Raw genomic sequence first — 20,647 nt, forward strand, 5'->3', positions numbered from 1 at the left:
TGACTTTAACTTTCTAATTGCAGCTGTGCAGCAGAAAGAGGCAACTCTGGCAACTTCAACATCTTCCATTACTTTGGTTACAAGTAGTTCTTCTACACCTGCGGCAGGTAGCAGTTCAGCAACAATGAACACAGCTTCCAGTTCAGTCTACAGTTCTGATTTGCCTATAGCTACTCCATCTGCTGATGTTGCTGCTGACCTTACTAAGTATACAAACAAGGTATGTTCTGTTATTCTCCCTTTATTGAATAGGTTTGCTACATAGAATTGCTTAGAAATGACAACATGGCAGCAGTCCATGTTTGTGTACATTCTCCATGTGATTAATAATCCTAGGTCTCATGTTCCTGTTCCCTTTCCAAATCTCTTTATGCCCCTTTCCTTCAACCACCTCTTTTAAATGTTGGACATGGTTTATTTTAATCATTAATTTGAATAGTGCATTCCATAGGCTCTCAAATCTCTGGGGTGGTGGTGGTGGTGGCGGGGAACCAATAGACTTTCCCTTGCTTTTTGTTCTAAATCTTCCATTGTGTTTATGTCCCATAGTTCTTAGATTACCAACGATTGGAAATAGCCTCTCCCGTCCCTTTCATTATTTTAAGCATTTCTATATAATCATCCTTGATTTTCCTTTGTCCTTACGTAGTCTGAATTTTGTCATGTCTGTCTTATGCAAGAACACAAGAATTAGGATTAGGAGTAGGCCATTTAGGCCCTCAGACCTGCTCTGCCATTCAATAAGATCATGATTTCTTGATCTGATTATTGCCTCAACTCCAACTACCTGTCTGTTCCCCTGCAACACTTTACTCAAAAATCTATGTAACTTAGCCTTGAATGTGTTCAATGACCCAGCCTGTACTGCTCACTGGGGAAGAGAATTCCGAAGTGTAACGACCCTCTGAGAAAAAAAATTCTCATCATCTGTCTTAAATGGGAGATCCCTAATTTTAAACTTCCCCACAAGGGGAAACATCTTTTCAGCATCCACCCTGTAAAGTCCCCTCAAGATCTTTTATGATTCAATAAGATCACTTCTTGTTCTTCTAAACTCCAGTGGATGTAGGCTTAATCTGCTCAACTTTTCCTCACATGCTAACCCCATCACCCCAGGAATCAGTCAAGTGAACCTTCTCTAAACTGCCCCTAATACAATTATATCCATCTTTAAGTAAGGGCGCCGAAACTGGAGTACAAGGTACCCCATATGCAGTCTCATCAAGGCCCTGTACAGCTGTAGCAACGTTTCCCTACTTTTAAACTTGATTTCCCCTTGCAATAAATGCTAACATTCCATTTGCCTTCCTAATCACTTGTACCTGCATACTAACTTTTTGTGATTCATGTACCAAAGCATCTAGGTCTTTCTGTACTGTCAAAGTGGACAAGTTCATAATTTCCAATATTATGTATCATCTGCCAATTTTTTTGCCCATTACTTAAGCTATCTAAATTCTATTATTGACTCTATGTCCTCTTGACAACATATTTTCCTACCTATCTTTGTATCATAAAAATTTAGCTACCATACGTTTGGGTCCTTCATCTAAGTCATTGATATAGGTTATAAATAGTTGAGGCCCCAGTATTGATCCTTGTGGCACTGCACTAGTTATAGCTTGCCGACCTGAAAATGACCAATTTATCCTTACTCTCTGCTTCCTGTTTGCTAACCAATCCTCTGTGTTTGCTAATATGTTCCCTCTACACTATGAGCTCATATTTTATGTAGTAACCATTGGTGTGGCACCTCATTGAATGGCTTTTGGAAATCCAAGTAGGCAACATCTACAGGTTTCCTTTTATCAATGTTGCTTGTTACTTCTTCAAAGAACTCTAATAAATTAGTTAAACACAATTTTCCCCTTTCACAAAACTATATTGACTCTGCCTATTTGTATTATGGTTTTACCAAGTGCCCTGCTCTAATCTACTTAATTGTAGATTCTAGCATTTTTCCTATGACAGCTGTTAAACAAACTGACCTATAGTTTCCTGCTTTCTGTCTTCCTCCTTTCTTGAATAATGGTGTTACGTTTATGACTTTCCAATTTGCTGGGACCTTCCCCAAATCTAGGGAATTTTGGAAGATCACAACTGGTACATCTACTATCTCTGTAGCCACTTCTTTTTAAGATCTTAGGATGCAGATCATCAGGTCCAGGAGACTTGTCAGCTTTTCGTTCAAATAGTTTTCCCAGCACCTTTTCCCGAGTGATTGTGGTTGGTTTTAAGTTCCTCCCTCCTCCCCCTTGATTTTCAAGTATTTTTGGGATGTTTCTTATGTCTTCTACAGTGAAGACAGATACAAAATAGCTGTTCAATGTTTCTATCCTTTCTTTATTTTTAATTATTATTTCCCTAGACTCACTGTCTTTAGAGGATCAACACTTGCTTTAGTTACTCTTTTCCTTTTCAAATACTTGTAGAAATTCTTGCTCTTAATATATTTCTATCTAGCTTTCTCTTATACTCTAATTTCTCCCTCATTCTTTTTGTCATTCCTTGCTGATTTCTAAAACCTATTCAATCTTCTGACCTACCACTAATCTTTGTAGTATTGTGCACTTTTCCTTCAGCTAGCCAAAGTTAGCCTTAGTTACCCACGGATGGTGGTAGTCATAGTCTTTCTAAATGGAATATATCTTTGACAGTAATGCAATATTTCGTTAAATATCAGCCACTGCTCCTTTATGTTCCTACCTATTAATGTATTGTCCCAATTCACTTTGGCCAACTTTGTCTTCATAATGTTGTAATTAATTTTATTTATGTTTAAGACACTAGTCTTAGACCCACTCTTCTTACCTTCAAAGTCAATGTGAAATTTTATCATGTTATGATCATTGTTGCCTGGAAGCTCCTTTTACTATGAGTCGTTAACTAATTCTATTTTATTCCTCATCACTAGGCCTAAAATAGCCTGCACCCTGGTAGGGAGCAGAGCCACTGCTCTAAGAAATTGTCCTGAAAACACACTATGAACTCATCTTCCAGGCTATCTTTGCCAATCTGTTTTGTCCAATCTGTATGAAGATTGAAATCACTTATGATTATTACAGTATCCTTCTTACAAGCCCCCACTGTTTCTTCCTGATAACTCTGTCCCACGGTGTAACTACTGTTAAGGGGCCTGTAAACTACTCCCATAAGCGACTTCTCACCTTTTTGTTATTTCTCATCTCAAACCAAACTGGTCCTACATCTTGATCTTCTGAACTAAAGTCATCTCTCACTACTGCACTGATGTCACCCTTAATTAACCAAGCTACCCCACCATCTTTTCCTAGTTTCCTGCCCTTTCAAAATGTCAAATACCCTTGAATATTTAGGTCGCACTTTTGGTCAACTTGCAACTATGTCTCTGAAATAGCTATTGGGTCATACACATTTATTTCTATTGCTGCTATTAATTCATCCATTTTGTTACAAATGCTATGCACATTCAGCATTTCTGCAAACTCTGGCCTTATCTGCTGGTGCACTCTTAAGTTTATACGCTCTGTCCCTTCCTGCCACACTCTGGTTATCATTACCCATGTCGCTATCCTGCTGTATGGCCTTGTCCTTTCCCTTTAATTTACCACATCACCCCTCACCCCCCAAAGTCTAATTTAAAGCCCCCTCTACTGCTCTAGTTATACAACTTCCCAGAACATTGGTCCCAGCACGGTTCAGGTGAAGACTGTCCCATTGGTGCAGCTCCCACTTACCCCAGTACTGGTGCCCGTGCCCCATGAATCAAAACCTATTTCTCCCCCACTAATCCTTGAGCACGCTTTCAGCTCTCTAATCTTATATAGCCCACACCAATTCATATTTGTATTCCTCATGGCAGGCATCAACCCTGTGAATCTGCAATATATTCTCTGTTGCAACATCATGCTTCCTATTGCATGGAGCCCAAAATTGCATTCAGTACTCCAACTAGGCCTTGCTTAGGGTTTATAGATCCTCCATTACAACTTGACCTTGACATTTTTACATCTTTTTTCCATAAAACCCAGTACTCTATTTTTATGGTCTTTCCCACCTGAGGTGCTGCTTTTAATGTCTGGTGAACCTCAACCCCCAAATCCATCTGCTCCTCCACACGTCATTTAGCTTTCCATCCATTCAATGTATAATTATTGCTTTTATTACTAAAATGTACTAACCTGCATTTACTGTCATTAAATTACATTTGCTATGATTTTGCCTAATCCACCACCCTTGCTGTTTCTTGTCTTCAGGATTATTACCATGCCTCCTGTTTTAGTATTATCTGCATGATTGGACATTGCTCCCTCGAGCCCTCTCCACAAATCATTGATTCACGCAGTGAACTGCATTAACAAACATCCACTTTACAGTTGTAATATATATGGTATCTTGAGTTGTAAATGCTTAAACCTGCAGTCTTTTACATATTAAGCTCATTCCAGATACATTTTCTAATGCTCAAGGCAAAAGTTCATTTCTACCGTCATGCTCTTGCTCCATATGAACTGAAAGGTGATTTTTATACCTGAAATAATCAGATTTAACAGGCCACAGGGCAAACAATGAATTTTTTTTAACCATTGGGATGCACCAAGAAATTGATACAACATTGCACTGTACACTGTAACATATATTTCAGGCTAAAGACAAACCAGTGAGATTGAGGTGCAAAGTTGAAAGATAGCACCGATTGTAGCTGGGTTATAATTCATGTAACAATATATCTTTCAAAACAGCACAACCAAGGCTGCTTTACCACTTGTTTGAAATACTTGAACAAGTTGTCCTCTTGATGTACCCTTTTTACCCAAGAAAGACAATGCAGAATATTTTATTAAACAAAGTGTTCCTATTAAGACTTTTATCTCCTGGTGTCCTTTTGATGTTGAGCTGATACAAAAGAAGCTCCGAAGGTATCCTACAGATTTAAACAAACTATCAAAGTGGCTTTGGATACAGCCAAGTCTCTTAAGAGGACCAATAATTTGCACATAGTTGGGAGAAAGTGGGTCTGTAAGGTTGGTAATTAGGATCCCTGTTGAGGGAAGATGCCACAGCTAATGTTCCTTCATTGGCATGGTGCAACATCAAATATGTGAAGATCACAGGCCACCATTGGATAGACGTGCATTTTCCTCGCTGGTTGATGGATTGATTGAGAGCTCAGTAATTGGATTCAGTCTTGCATATTTCTTGAAGTTTAAGATATGAAAGAAGGAACCCAAAGTTACATTAATTAAGACTGTGAGCCATTGATTTTAGATTCCAGACCCAATTAATGTGTGTATTCTAGCCAAGTGGCCAGAATACTGGTACAACCACCACCTCCCCACCCCACTCGCCCATCAATGTCTAGGATTCTTTACGTTAAACCAGCGAGCCCTCTACTCTCTCTTTCCACCCCTCCCACCAAAAAGAAATGTGTGTAAAGGAAGTTTTTTTTAAAATTTGTTCCTGGGACGTGAGCATTGCTGGCAAGACCAGCATTTGTCGTCAAACCCAAATTGTCCTTGAGAAGGTGGTAGTGAGCCACATTCTTGAATCACTGCAGTCTGCCTGGTGTTGGTACACTCAGTGCTGTGAGTAAAAGAGTTCCAGGTTTTGATCTAGCAACAGTGAAAGAATGACTATGTATTTCCAAGTCTGGGTGGTGTGTGGCATGTAAGGGAACTTGCAGGCAATGGTGTTCCTATGGGTCTGCTGCCTTTGTCCTTTTAGGTGGTAGAGGTTGTGTGTTTGGAAGGTGCAGTCGAAGAAGGCTTGGTAAGCTGTTGCGCTGCATCTTGTAGATGGTACACACTGCTGCCACTGTGCATCAGAGGCAGAGGGACTGAATGTTTAAGGTGATGGTTAGGGTGCTGAACCAATAGGCTGCTTTGTCTTGGAAGGTGTCAAGCTTCTTGAGTGTTGGTGCTGTGCTTATCCAGGCAAGTGGAGAGTATTCCATCACACGCCTGACTTTTGTCTTGTAGGCGCTGGACAGGCTTTGGGGAGTCCGGAGTTGAGTTACTCGTCACAGAATTCCCAACCTCTGACCTGCTCTTGTAGCCACAGTATTTATATTTAAGACTATGTAAAGTACATTAGGGTGCATCTGTTTTGCAATTGTAACTTTCACATTTTTTCTTTGACATTGTTGTGATAAAAGATTTCTTTCCATCAATGCTAGAGTTATAACTTAAGCTGAGCCTAAATTAAGGTATTCATGTGATGAATGCTGCTTCTATATGTTGATTGTAAGATTTTGAAACAAAATGAAAACATTTCCAGCTCACTACCAGTCATCAGTATGAAAGTATTGATAACCTAGCAATAAGTTGATTTCAGTTGAGAAGCCAGATGGATGCTGTTGTAAGAAATAATTATTTATTATGGATACGGTAGCCACTGCACCTAATAGAGTTGAGGCATATTGTTGTCAGGTGTGGTAATTTCACTGCGGTGGTATGTTTTGAAGTCATTCATACCATAGGCATCTGCAATTTTTTTTATTCATTCACGGGATGTGGGCATCGCTGGCTAGGCCAGCATTTATTGCCCTTGAGAAGGTGGTGGTGAGCTGCCTTCTTGAACTGCTGCAGTCCCTGTGGTGTATGTACATCCACATTGCTGTTAGGGAGGGAGATCCAGGATTTTGACCCAGCGACAGTGAAAGAACGGCAATATATTTCCAAGTCAGGATAGTGAGTGGCTTGGAGGGGAACTTGGAGGTGGTGGTGTTCCCATCTATCTGCTGCTCTTCTCATTCTAGATGGTAGTGGTCATGGGTTTGGAAGGCACTGTCCAAGGAGCCTTGGTGAGTTTCTGCAGTGCATCTTGTAGCCACACTGCTGCCACTGTGTGTTGGTGTTGGAGGGAGTGAATGTTTGTGGGCGGAGTGTCAATCAAGTCGGCTGCTTTGTCCTGGATGGTGTCAAGTTTCTTGAGTGTTTTTGGAGCTGCATTTGTCCAGGCAAGTGGGAAGTATTCCATCACACTCCTGACTTGTACATTTGTAGATGGTGGACAGGCTTTGGGGAGTCAGGTGAGTTACTCATCACACAATTCTAGCCTCTGACCTGCTCTTGCTGCGGCAGTATTTATATGGCTAGTCCAGTTCAGTTTCTGGTAAATGGTACTTTTGGAAATTTCCACTTTTCCTGAGCGCAGTGCTGCATATTTCTGGGAGTTAAACGCTGTGGGCGGGGTTTTTGGGTGGGACCGGAAATTCCTGGCCAAAGTCAATGGACTTTTGGCTGGCCTGCCTAATTTCCATCCCACCCGCAATGAGTCCCGCAGCTGGTGGGACTGGAAAACCACGGCCTGAGTCAATTATTTACTTCGGCAGAGTTGACCTAAAAAAGTGAAATGGTAATTCCCTTGTTTTTTTCTCTCCTCCCTCTTTTCCACCCCACCAACGCACACGCACATGAACAAATTGGCCACATGTTCTTGTTAAATATGTGCCAAGTATGAGTTTTTAATATGAAAAAGAAGATTCCCTTCTCAAGAGTCCAGCTCAGCTACAGGGCTTTCTTTGCTGGTCTCTGTTTCTGGCAGCTTTGCACAAGAATGATTGCTGTAAGGTGTAAGTGTTAAGTGATGCTCAGCTGTCAAAAGGACAGAGAAGACATTAGTTGTAAAATCTGAATTACTGTTGAAGATAATGAACTATACTTTATTTTGTGATCAGACAGCATTTCATGTAGACAAGTACCAGAAAATACAATAATAGAAAATGGTATAAATCAAAGAACCTAGTTTTCATTATTAACCCATACAACTGTTACTTTTTAGATGATGGAAGCGATAAAGGGAACGATGACTGAAATCTACAATGATCTTTCCAGAAATAGTTCTGGAAGCACAATAGCAGAGGTTAGTCATTTATGTCCAAATTGAAGACTCACTGTTAAATAATGTTGCAAATCATCAACCAGCTGATGTGAATTGACTGTTTATTTTGTCACCTGGCAGATACGACGAATGAAAATTGAAATTGATAAACTGCAGTGGTTGCATCAGCAGGAACTAGCTGAGATGAAACATAATCTTGGTAAATGTCACAAGCCAATTTTGTGCTGCCTGCTCCTTTTTCTCTTTCTACTTGCTGAAAAAATATTATTTTGATTTGCCTTTTCTGTGTCATACTTCATTACCTTGGCAAGGGATATGTAGAAACGTATTTATTAGCTACACCATCTGAAATTAGGACCCAAAGTGAACTGGTTGCTTGTGAGAAACCTTGAGGCCTCAGTTGAGTGTCTTTCCCTAATGACATGTGCTAGATTGGGCCTTTTTGACATTTGGATTTCTTTTTTGAGAATAAGATTCCCCTCCTAAAAGATATCTGTGTAGATCTTCAACTTGTTGCGTGGACGTAAATCTGGTGTCACGGATCAGCTGCTTGGTTTTCATTTCCTAGTTGAAAACCTATTACGTTTTTCTTCCTTTCACTTTGCTTGGGTTTCTTGCATTACCCAACACCCTTGGGGAGAGAGACCCAGGCAGATAACCTGCTCTGTCAGCCTCATTCTGAACCTGGCCACCAGAAAGCGTGAGGGAGGAGTAAGAATTGGCTTTCCTTCTCTATTGGGAAGTATCTAGCCTCTGCTAAGCACCTCCTTTAGATAAAAGGCATTGAGATTAGTAACTTGTTTTATAGAGAATCAATGTAAATTTCCTTTGTTACTTTGCAGTGCATCCTCTTTCCTCACCTCCTGTATTGTGATACAGGCAGGTGCTTTCCATTTGTTTTATGAATCATTGTAACCATGTGGACTGGGAATAATGGATGCAGTCTTGTAAAGCTACATTACTTTTGATTGTTTATGTTTTAAGCTTAGTGGGTCAAATTTGTACAAAGGATTTCAGGTGTACTTCTGGGGTAAGGTTGATATTACATGAACAGGAGCAGGAGAGTAGGTCATTTGGCTCTTCAGGCCTGCTCTGCCATTCAATAAGATCATGGTTGATCTGATTATAACCACCCGCCTACCCCTGATAACCTTTCACCCCCTTGTTAATCAAGAATCTATCTAGCTCTTCCTTAAAAATATTCAGAGACTCTGCTTCCGCTTCCTTTTGAGGAAGGGAGTTCCAAAGACTCATGACCCTCTGAGAAAAAAAAATTCCTCATCTGTGTTAAATGAGTGGACCCTTATTTTTAAACTGTGAACCCTAGTTCTAGATTCTCCCACAAGAGGAAATATCCTCTCCACATCCACCCTGTCAAGACCCCTCAGGATCTTAAAGGTTTTGACCAAGTCATCTCTTACTCTTCTAAACTCCAGTGGATACAAACCTAACCTGCCCATTCCTGTTTTGGGTCTAATAAACCTTCTCTGAACTGCTTCTAATGCATTTACATCTTTCCTTAAATAAGGAGACAAATAATATTATGGTATAGATGGGTTCCCAGGCTCATGACACAAAAACTCTAAGTTCAGATCATAAGCCTCAATCTAAATGTAATTCGATTTAGTTGGGAGTAAACTTTTAGCCATGTCACTCCATGCCATTATCTCAGTGTAGTGCTGCAACTGTTATTGTTACAACTTAACTTGTGCAGCTTCTTTACACTTCTGCTAAAACATTATGTACTTCCCAGATATAAACAGAAGTATTTATACACTTTATATTCTTTTTTAGTCAGAGATAACCCAGGAGCATATTTTGTACAGAAGCTCCTCTAATCATGAACTGTCATGGGATAGGGTCCTGTGACTGGTACCGTTAATACATGATGAAAGGAGAGTTTCATTTTCTCATTGAAGGAGATTCTGCACACAATCTTTACTCTGGGCTGCTTCTGACAAGCAATTTGAAAGCCCAAACACACACAGATGGAGAATTGAATACCATTAAATGCTTTAGAATCCCCCTTTGTCTCAAAATCTTAAAATATTGTATTTCTTTAAAAAAAAACTGTTCTCTTTTAATCCATTGATGGTAAATAAGCTGAGATGATTTTCTCAAAACAATTTGATTGTGTGTCTTAGAGCTAACAATGGCAGAGATGCGCCAGAGTCTTGAGCAGGAAAAGGATCGTATGGTCACAGAGATGAAAAAGCAGATGGAGGCAGAGAAGCAGCAGGCTGTTGATGAAACCAAGAAGAAGCAGTGGTGTGCAAATTGCAGGAAGGAGGCCATCTTCTACTGTTGCTGGAACACCAGTTACTGTGACTACCCTTGTCAACAGGCACACTGGCCAGAGCACATGAAGTCTTGTACTCAGTCAGGTACATAATGTCATAACTTAGAGACAGGTTTAAGCTTTCCAGCCTTGACATTGTATTCAGCCTGAATGACCTCATTTTAATATTGAACATAGATGGATTGTATACTTTTTTGGAGAAATATATTCAAGCAAAGGATTTTCCTAAAACAAAAATCAGCATGCCTTAATCTTTTTGAAGAGAGACAAGAATTGTGTATCATTTTTATCACAATGTTACATGAGCACTGATTTTAAGAAGGGAAGTGTAGAATCCTTCATCTGCCATCATTATTGCAACAGTTTCAATAATGTGTATTGTCTTTAAAGTGCAAGATAGGCATGGAAGATTGTGTTGCCTGTAAACCCAAAGTACTAAGCACAGCAGACATTAATCTTTCATTGAATATATTTTATCCATTAAGAAACAAGTACCTCGCTCACTCTGCTCTTTACTGTTAATGCCCAATATAAACTTCAGCCTGTAAGTTGGCACCTCTCCAGGGTCGCCTTTAAATTGCAGAGTCAGTACATCAGCTTTAACAGATTTATCTTTTGATTGTAGCCACTGCTACTCAGCAGGAAACTGAATCAGAAGTGAACTCCGATACATTAAATAAGAATGCACAGCAGGTCCCCGCGGTCCAGCAGTCACCATCAGAGAGCAAAACCAGCCAAAACGACAAGGACCCCAGCACAGATAAAAGCAAGGAAAATGTCACAGTAAGTAGTGCCTGGTTACTTGAATCTGCAGAACTTTACTTCAGACACTTCAGGCCTATAGAACTCATGGTATTCATTGAATATTGTCTTTATTTTCAAAGCTATTTGCAGCTCAGTTAAGTGAAACAACCACAGTTTTTATTTGGCAAAACTTATCTTTTTTAGGAACCAGTGTGTGACTAAACCAAATTCACTGGTAATCAAATGTTGCAAAGCTAGTTCGGTTCAACTTCCTGCTAGAGAGTAGTTGAAGAAATGACATCTATGGACCATTTTGAAATGCTTTCCTGATGGTTTTCTTTTCAGCATCACATGCTTCTGATCATTTTGTTTCACATTGTAGTCTTAAACCATTGCTACTTTATTTGCTTGTCACAATCTTTTTCTGTTATATGGATTCAAATGGAAACCTATGTTGCAATGTCAACTGTTTCCAAATTGACACAGTAATCTATATGTAGTTGTATTTAAGATAATTAGTTCCTTGTTTGCATGTTGGACAAGATAGTAAGATTTATAATCCTCAATTTCAAGGACCCACTTGTAGAAATTTGACACAAACCTTCATTCAACTCCAGTTTAGGCAGGATAAAGGCCAAACTACTTAATCAGCACGCGGGTCTTTTCAAGCATTACTTTAGAAATTTGACTTCATTCTGACATTGTATGTCTAATCTAGGCTAGATTTCTCTTGGATTCTAGATCTGTGTTTTTTCCTTTGCTGTGTCAGTTTCTTCTCCTCTTCTCTTGAAGTCATTGTTTGTTTCCTTGCAGCAGTCTGTCTACTCAGATACCAGGCTCACTGCAATGCCTTGATTAAGTGGTCATTATTCATATGTAATGCATCTGCAGTGAAGGTCAGAAAACTATTAATCATATTATCAGGGATTTTTTGGTTGACTTCATAATAATTGCAATTAGGTATGGAATTTTGTCCTGAGGAACAGAGCACTTCTTGTCCTCATCACCAGTGTCAGTGTCAAATAAAACTGGGACTAGATGCAGGGTTAAAATTCCTCTACCTACAATGTTTGTTTACCCCAATCTTTCAAATAAGAGTCCTGCATGACTAGTTGAACCGACCTTAAATTAGTGGCCTGCATTTGCAATGATAACAATGAGATGATCAGTGCTTACCATTATTATGGCAATCAAATTCTGGCATCCAGATATGTGCAGTAAAATGGTGAAATCTGTAATTGCTGCCCCACTTGCCCTGTTTCTGCACAAGCTTTGCCAGACTTGGCATTAAAACACAAGGGGCAGGAAGTTGTGCTGCTTACACAAAAGATTAATGCTAAACTTGCTGGAAAAAGTTAGAGTGTGCATTTAAGTGTAATGAATGAACCTCTCTGGCACTGAAAAGGTACTTGTACAAGTATAGTTGTAATTATAGTTGGAAGTTACAAAAAAAAAATTTTTTTAACATTTCTTTCTAAATCTTCCTAACTTCACCTTTCTACCTCTCTTTCCTCCTTTAAGACACTTCTTAAAACCAACCTCTTTGGCCAAAGCTTTTGGTCATCTGCCCTAATTTCGCCTCATATTGCTTGGTGCCAAACTTTGCTTTTTAATGCTGCTGTGAAGCACCCTGGGCTGTCTTAATATGTTGAAAGCACTGTATAAATACAAGATGTTGTTCTGTCCCTTTTATCATTCTATCTTCACCCCACCTTTATTTCGCTTTCTGTACATGAATTTACATTGAATTAAATATCGAACCAAACTTGCTCTTCATGGTTTAGACTCCATTTGCCTCAGTAAAAAGTGACATACTGTTGTTTGTCCTGCACACAGATGTCATGTAGAGGGTCCCACACTGGAAAGGCTCTCTATTTACTGAATGCTGCTATACAAAAACTCAGTAAAAATCTGTAGGCGGCTGTCAGCATCGTGGATGGTGAGCACAATTTAGTTGCCACTGACAGCAAAACTGGGACCAGTTTGTATAATAGGTCTCTTACAGCAGAAAGAGAAAAAAAAATTATTTCATTCTGACAGTCTGAGACGGAATACACCTAGGTCCAGAAGTCAAGGGCAATGTTTTAACCTACTGCATCATCAATTCCTCTTCCTCTTCCCCAATCCTCCATATGTAAAGAAAGAAACATAAAATGTGTGGAACAGTAAGTTCTGTATATTTTCTTTCTTGTCCTACCTAATTTCTGGTGCCACACTGGTACTGCCAAGAGGTAACAGCTAATTCTGATATTTTAATTGGAATGAAGTTTGACTGAGGCCATTTCAGGCCATAAAACTGCTGCTTTGAAATGCTTCCACCACTGACATCTGAAGTGTTGCCCAGATCCACTACTATTGTGGCTTGTTACAATAAACTTAGCTTAAAAAACGTACAGGAGTAATTTTCAGTATAATGCTGGAGCTTAAAACTGGTGCTGCAAGTCAGCCAATCTGTTATAGAAAGTGCCTGGTTTTACTTTACCTGTATTTTAACAGGAAAGAAAATTGGCTGGTCTGTTACTGCTGCCCACACCGCAATGCCAATTTTATAATCCAGTGATGAGTTGGAAATGACCCCATTGTCATTTCCTGCAACTAACCCTGAGCTATGCCACAGGACATTTGACTGTATATCAAGTTTCAATCAAAATAGTAAGTTTGCAGCCCAATTCTGCTGTAGATTCTGAAGAGCAAACCAAAAACATCAAGGCTGCCTCAGAGTGACATGACAGGCATGGAAACCTGCAAACTTTGAGGAAAATCACTCACTCTTCTAAGTAAAAGTGGAACATTAACAATTATTGTCGAGATCAAATAGCGATATTTGATTTAAGAGCTTAATTATGTAGCTATCCTACAGCTGAGGAGAAAAATTAATAGTAGTAGAATCAAGCTAAAATTGTTGATAATCAAAATGAAAAAGCTGAATTAACATTAAAATAAACTCCCTGAAGTTTTTACAGAATTTTGAAATTTCGAGATGTCCAAAATGCAAGTTTCTGGCTGAAGTTGATTTAAAAACATTTTATCCTACATGAAAACTGTTCTCCTAAATAAAAACAAAATATTAAAACCAAGAGTAGTAGCTCAAGTTTACACAGATACGGATTCATAAAATGATGCATTTAAGGTTCTCTCTGTAGTACTGCAACTGCAGATAGGAGCAGGTGTGACCAGCAACCAGCCTATTTAAACTGGTCGCGGTCCAGCCACCTACGTTCCAGCAACTCAACCCACAATCGTAAATGCAACCATTTACCAACTAAACGGACATTGGCAAATGGAGAGTAAAACATAATATCACCTATTTAAACCTGAGAATAATTCTTCCCATGCCCCATTGGTTGAAGGTGTTGTTTCAAGCAGTCTCCATTAGACTGGGCAGTGATATTACAACAGCCTCAGTTTTCCTTTGGTTGGGCACAACATCCTTGTATCTTGGAGTAATTCAGTAAAAATTCACCACCCATCCAGTCACCGTTCCATCTGTTATGAAAGTTCAGGTGATGCAGATCCTCTGTCTTCTGTTGAGCTCATTTAAACATACTTAGGATGCGTGGTTTGCCAGAACACTATCATACCAACTTAAACTACTTGGAGGATGTTGCATGTAATATGAGTACAGTAATTCAATTGTGTGCCCTCCTAACATGAAAATCTAACTTTTCCACCAAATTAGTTAGAAATAAAATAGTTTTTAAAGCCTAGGTGGGAACCATTTAAGCATTGCTCACCACAAGTTAATAATTGTAATCATTCTACAAATGTGTCTTTGGGATGGTAACATGGGGTTGGCGATATTGTCCCTTTTCAGTACAAAGGAAAACTTCTACTTCTGAAAGCTCTGATTCGAGTGATAAGTATTTCACCTTTCCTCTTCTAATATACTCTCATCCTAATTCTTGTTTTAATCTGAGCAATTAGGACAGTATAGGCAAAGGCAGAGCTAATCTTTTGTGACATTGTCATGGTGTTATGAGGGACATCATCATCCGGCTGTTCTTGCACCTATTCTCCTGCACATTTTTGCAGTTTTCTTATCACCAGCTCTGTAATAAAACATTGCAATTAGAAGCCAAGCTTTGCTTGGGAAGAGTGACTTAGATGCTGCTACTTTTCCCATTTAATGTTTCATTGCTCAAGAGTGCACTTAAATTCAACTCTGAGGCATTGCACCTATTGTTGATGATTAGTGGTGTTCGGGTGTCACTGTAGAACTCTCTTTCTGCGCAGAGAATGTCCAGAGGATTCAGTTTACCAACACAAAGTTGAAATTCGTCTTCAGGTAAGCCAAATAGTTCTAAAACAAGTGATTCTTGGCACATATACTAATTCACAGAAATATGCCCCCACTTTCTTTTCTATTATACCCCTATGTAGGGATATGATAGGGAAATATCATCTTAGACATCCCTCTAAAGTGAATGCAGCATTAGAAGTAACAAAGGGAGCTGGGTTAATTTTAAATTTTAAACTGTACATTTTATTGAGTTTTGATATACATGGTGTAAGAATTTGAAAAGTGAAATTCTGCAGTTGCTGGAAATCTGAACAGAAAAAGTGCTGCTAATGTTCAGCAGTCCTGTGGAAAGTGAAACAATTATTCTTTTGGGTTGATGAGTGGAAGAATTTGTCATTTATTTTCTTTCACTTTGTTTCCTATGCTAAACATATTGTTTTAAACTATGCACCTTCTCATTTCTTCCTGGAGTGTGAGGGTGATTTATTTAAGTGCACAACACCTTACAATTTTTTTGTGTGGTCGCACACATGGTAACATAAATGGGCGAACTTTTGCACGCTTGCACAGGGACTTTCGGGTTGCTGCATAGCTACAAAGCTTAGAGGGAACGTTGGTTCTAATTAAGGATGCTGCATTGTGAATGAGTCTCAATTTTCTGTGCAAGCCTGTTCCCTGACACTGATTCACTCCCATTCTCTCTTCCTTCCTCCCCTTTTTTTGCAATGCTTTATTGTCAAGACCTATTTCCAATGCTGTGACCCCGTTGCCCCCTCTGCATCCACAGCACTTGCCCTTTTGGCTACTAATTTGTGCCAGCACCTTCTTGCTCTGTTTGCTTCTCATCAGTATTTGAGAAATGGAAGTGATAGTGTAACTAGCTTGAAAAGAAAAGGTATTTTTCTCTGCTTGTGCAGTTTTATCCATGTCTTATAGGGTGAGGGGAGATATTCAAGCTATTTCTGTTTGAAGGAGATCATAAGCATAGTAGAGAATAGGGTTTGTGTGAGGGGGGGTGGAATGAGAAATTAAGAAGGTGAAGCTCAGAGCTGCACAGTAGCTTCAGATTCACTTTGATTTTTGTAATTTTCTCTTTTTTTATATTGAAATCCTGAATTCCCTGATTTCTGAGTGTGTCCAGTTGATATGGAAGAGTGTCTCCTTACCTTCAGTGGCTTTTGTTTGGAGTGATAGTGGATGTTTGCATGTTGCATTTAGAGGATGGGTGTGTATAAAAGGAATAATTTTCATATGCCTCGAGTCTGAAGCTGATTTTGGGGCTATTGGGATGGGGGTGTGGTAAAGTTGCTTTCAGTTGATCAATTTTTGATCTTGCTACCTGTTAGGTGCCAGTGAGATACGGGCCTAGACATTAGGTTCATGCAGTGCTCATTTTCTGCCCGTTTTGTTCCTTTCCCAAAGGAAGCATGCGCATGTTTCAGTCTGGAAGAGCACTGCCAGCCAAATTGGGAAAAGGCAAAATAAGAGCCCTTTCCCTACACCTGAAGCAGCATTGGATCCTTTGATGTACAAATAAGGGGAATAATGCTGGCTTGAAGCCCCCTGCTCTAGATTGGTTTGTCTCGAGGCAGCCAACGCCATCACTGGCTATTCTCTGGGGAAACCAGGCCGAGACATCGCCTGCAACAAAATAGTTAAATAACTTACCTGAATGTGACACTGGGTGGAATAAGAGTGCCCCTCCCTATCCCACATTAAAAGAAAAATCTCAGCCACTCACCCCACCGACCCCCACCCCCACCACCACTGGGCCATACACCTGCATTGCAGTCAACTTTTGAACTTGAAACCTTCAAAAATTTAAAACTGGCCAAGGTAATCTGATCTCCAAGCTTTTTGAATTTGTAATATCACAGAGAAAGTGAAATCACATTAGAAATTTCCAGGTATGTCAGTGCATGGGTGGGATTATACTTTAAAGCAGAATTTTGCTTTTGCTAATTTAAGAGCACTGTCAACAAGAAAACTAATGCTGGAGCTATTTGCATCACACTTAAAAGTGCTCCACTTATTGTACCACTTTTATGTAGAACAGCTGAAGATTGAAATTTACTGCCACAGATAGACAGGGCATTGCCCTTCTACCTGCAGTCACGTTAGGATGTGGCGGAAAAGCTATTTATATTTACTGTGCTATTCTTCCAACATCTGCAGTCATATTAGTAGGTGGTCAGCTACGCTGTGGACAATTGGAAATTGAAGGCTGAGATGTTAAAAATGCCGGTTGTGAGCATATACTGATTGAATGATCTGTGTCTTTTAGCCTTTAATCCATGCCCATCATTAGTTTGGAGTGTCTAATTTTGGTAAAGGATGTGGCTGCATAGCTCTGGCTACTGAATTTTGCTTATCCTTGAACCTTGTCAAAATATTATTGGCACTTGCCTCTTGATACTAAGATGATTAAGTTTCTTTTAACCTGTTGTGGGGAAGCTGAGTGAGGAAGGAGAAGCACGCATTACATACTGTGAAATCTGGCATGATTCTACATCTTTTAAGTTTAGGGGATTGACTTGCCCACCAGGTTTTATTGTGTGTGAAACTGGCAGATTAAATGTGATTTGTTTATTTTGGTAGTTACCATATCTGCTAATGTATTTCAATGTTTTATCTGATTGCGGTGCTCCTCTTTTGCTTTCTGATTGATTGGGCAGTGACCAGTGACCCAGTTACAGAGTGAGGTCTAGTATTGCAGCACAGTATGTGGGAGACTGGGGGTAATAGCAGGTACATTGCAGGCACCTACTTTGAGCAGTATTTGCAGGAGGTCAATGAGTTGGAACAAACATATTCCAGATGTGTCCACACAAATGGTCCTAATTGCATTTTTTAGAATTTTGCTAAGTTGTGTTAGAATTTTGCCAAGTTGTGGAATGCACTAACTACTTAAGTCCAGGATTAACTCATATAAACTTAAATTCTGTTTTTTCTTCCACCCACAGACTATGCCAGTTGTGGTGAATCCAGCAGTCACGGTGCAGCCGGACGCCCAGACCACAATACCTGTCCAAACCCGGAGAGCCTGAGAGCCTCAGTTCTTGTGGAAAGACATTTTGAAGAAGGCAGCATAATGGAGCAAGACTTTGCATGGAGAATTTGTGAATACTGCCCTAGGTCTCCTATCCTGAGTGGATAAATTCATTGCTTATTTGCTTTGTACATAATATACAAAGTTTTTGTGACACTACATTCTCATCTAGCATTACAAAAAAAAAAAAATCAACAAAAAAAATTTCAAGCTGAAGTCTTCGGAATATGATCACATCCTGCATACCTTTTCAAGAAGTTGTCAATTCTAAAGCTTCGCCCACCTTGTATTTCCCTTTAATGTGGTTTAATGGAAGATTCTAGACCCTAGTTCCTGAAAATGTAGTGAATTGGGGAATGTACACAGCATGCAACAAAAAAAAGCCTTTAGTAGTTGGACCACAGCATATAATATTTATATGTAGGAGTCTGTGAAACCCAGTGACATAAAAAGCATGAAATGGGAGGTAAGTCTTGACATTTCTAATGAAGGAGTACAAAGTGGGGAGGTACATCTCGCTGCTCATTTTTTTTCCCTCTTCTCCACACGTTAGCAATTGTATGCTCTTGGTATGTCTGATATTTGAACACAAGGAGTTTGTGTGTATATGAGATGATCCTTCCTGTGTTCAGAATGATTCCAGTGCTTTTCTGATGTGTATATTTTTGTTTTTTTTTTAATTTTCATCCTGGTTTATAAAATAAGCAGTTTGTACAGTTTTCAAACAGTCCTGATGGGTAAATGTTATTAAAATAAAAAGTAGAAAAATTGACACTATAGTAAATTTACCATTGTTTTTTGAGGACATGATTTGCTAGCCTAAACTTGTGAAACAGAATTGCTTTTAGCATATGGAGGTATTTTTTCACATTTCTTTGTACAAAGTTTATATTAAAAATAGAAAAAACACAATGGTATGTGTCCCTTCTATTGCTGCCTCGTTGGTATTTTGTGAATGTATAAATACCTGATGCCAAGGTAGAAAAGTGCATTAGTGCTAAACTGAGGTATGGATTGGAAAATTGGATTTGCGTTCCTGGTTTTTTAATGTGTGGGCTTCTTGATGTGCTATTCAGAGTGAAAACCATGGGCCGGATTTTTAAGTACGCCAGAGCTGAGATTGGAGCTGAGCAGACGTTCAGTTATGTGTTGTCCTCCATGTCCTCATTTCTTGCACCCATCCTGACCTGAACTCAAGGGGTGGTCCTGTTCCTGACCCAGAATTGAAAATCCTGGCTCATGTGTTTCACCAGTGGGGTTGAGAGGCAGATTTTAAATTTAAAATTCAACTCACTGTGGAGTTCAGTATTATTTGACACTTGGCTCGTGTTACCATCAAGTGGACGTAAGTCTATAATCACTTTATGAAAAAAATTAAAGGCTCATAGCAAAAATGGCAGGTAAATATGTAATGTGGCTTTTTAAACAGATGGTGGAGCTGTTGCTTTAAAAAGTACTACTTGTCGAAATCAGTTAATTTTTCAAGTCTTGTAAATATAATGTTATAAGCAAATACTAAATATTTATTTTGCAAGGCATTTGGATGAGTTTATACAGATAAAATAATGTATTGCTTTGCTCACAACCTGGCAAATGTTTTGGGATGTGGGGGTGGGTGTGGTTAGTGGAATTGAGTGAAATTGGACTATTTTATTATCAATTCTATATTTCATGAGACTGCATCTTCCATGAATAGGAATGGTTGACTTGTTTATAGATCAGCTAGGATGAAGATTCTCATATCACGCAAAACTTGTTGAATATTCCAGATGGAGGAAAGGAAATGCCTGTCAATCACCAATTGTTTTGTGTCGAACACAGGGAAAATGGGCAAATTGAAAAAATGGATTGGAAGGAAAGTTTAATTTGAGTATCCCTACCATCTTTTTTAAATAGAAAAAGTGCCGCCTATCTCTAAGGTTCAAAAAGTATTAAATGTACCATTTCAGCTCCTGTATGTTTTTAGTGGGCTGCACAACCAGGGTAGTACCTAATATTTGTTTTTTTATTTGTTCATGGGATGTAGGCATCGCTGGCTAGGCCAGCATTTATTGTCCATTTGGAGTCACATGTAGGCCAGACCAGCTAAGGACAGCAGATTTCCTTCCCTAAAGGAAGGAAATTTGCTGAAGTACATTAGTGAATCAGATGGGTTTTTACAACAGTTGACAATGGTCTCATGGTCATCAGACTTTTAATTCCAGATTTTTATTGAATTCAAATCCCACCATCTGCTGTAGCGAGATTTGAACCCAGGTCCCCAGAGCATTACCTGGGGTCTCTGGATTACTAGTCCAGTGACAATACCACTATGCCACCACCTCCCTGAGGAGCTGATGGATATTTGGATGGGTGGTTAACAGTGAGGTTGAGTGTCTTGGGCTACAGGCAGATATAGATGGGATGGTCAAATGAGCAGATAAGTGGGAGATGGGATTTAACCCTGAAAAGTGTGAGGTGATACACTTTGGAAGGAGTAATTTTACAATGAAGC

General features: G+C 39.3%; 1 protein-coding gene across 15 annotated transcripts in view; it reads left to right on the plus strand.

Moving 5' to 3' along the window:
- zmynd8 (zinc finger, MYND-type containing 8) overlaps positions 1-19,065 on the plus strand; it is a 116,453-nt gene extending 97,388 nt beyond the window's left edge. For 14 of the 15 annotated variants that reach the window (XM_041204531.1, XM_041204526.1, XM_041204536.1 and 11 more), the window contains 6 exons: positions 24-220; positions 7,762-7,842; positions 7,942-8,020; positions 9,966-10,205; positions 10,746-10,903; positions 18,068-19,065. In XM_041204531.1, coding sequence (XP_041060465.1) covers positions 24-220; positions 7,762-7,842; positions 7,942-8,020; positions 9,966-10,205; positions 10,746-10,903; positions 18,068-18,151 — 839 coding nt within the window. In that variant the 3' untranslated portion in view covers positions 18,152-19,065. Of the gene's footprint in view, positions 1-23; positions 221-7,761; positions 7,843-7,941; positions 8,021-9,965; positions 10,206-10,745; positions 10,904-15,097; positions 15,150-18,067 lie in introns of all 15 variants that reach the window. The other variant, XM_041204529.1, reaches the window with a different exon arrangement.
- Positions 19,066-20,647: the final 1,582 nt, after the last annotated feature.

This window comes from Carcharodon carcharias, chromosome 14 (genome assembly GCF_017639515.1).
Source record: "Carcharodon carcharias isolate sCarCar2 chromosome 14, sCarCar2.pri, whole genome shotgun sequence".
Classification (NCBI taxonomy): Eukaryota; Metazoa; Chordata; class Chondrichthyes; order Lamniformes; family Lamnidae; genus Carcharodon; species Carcharodon carcharias.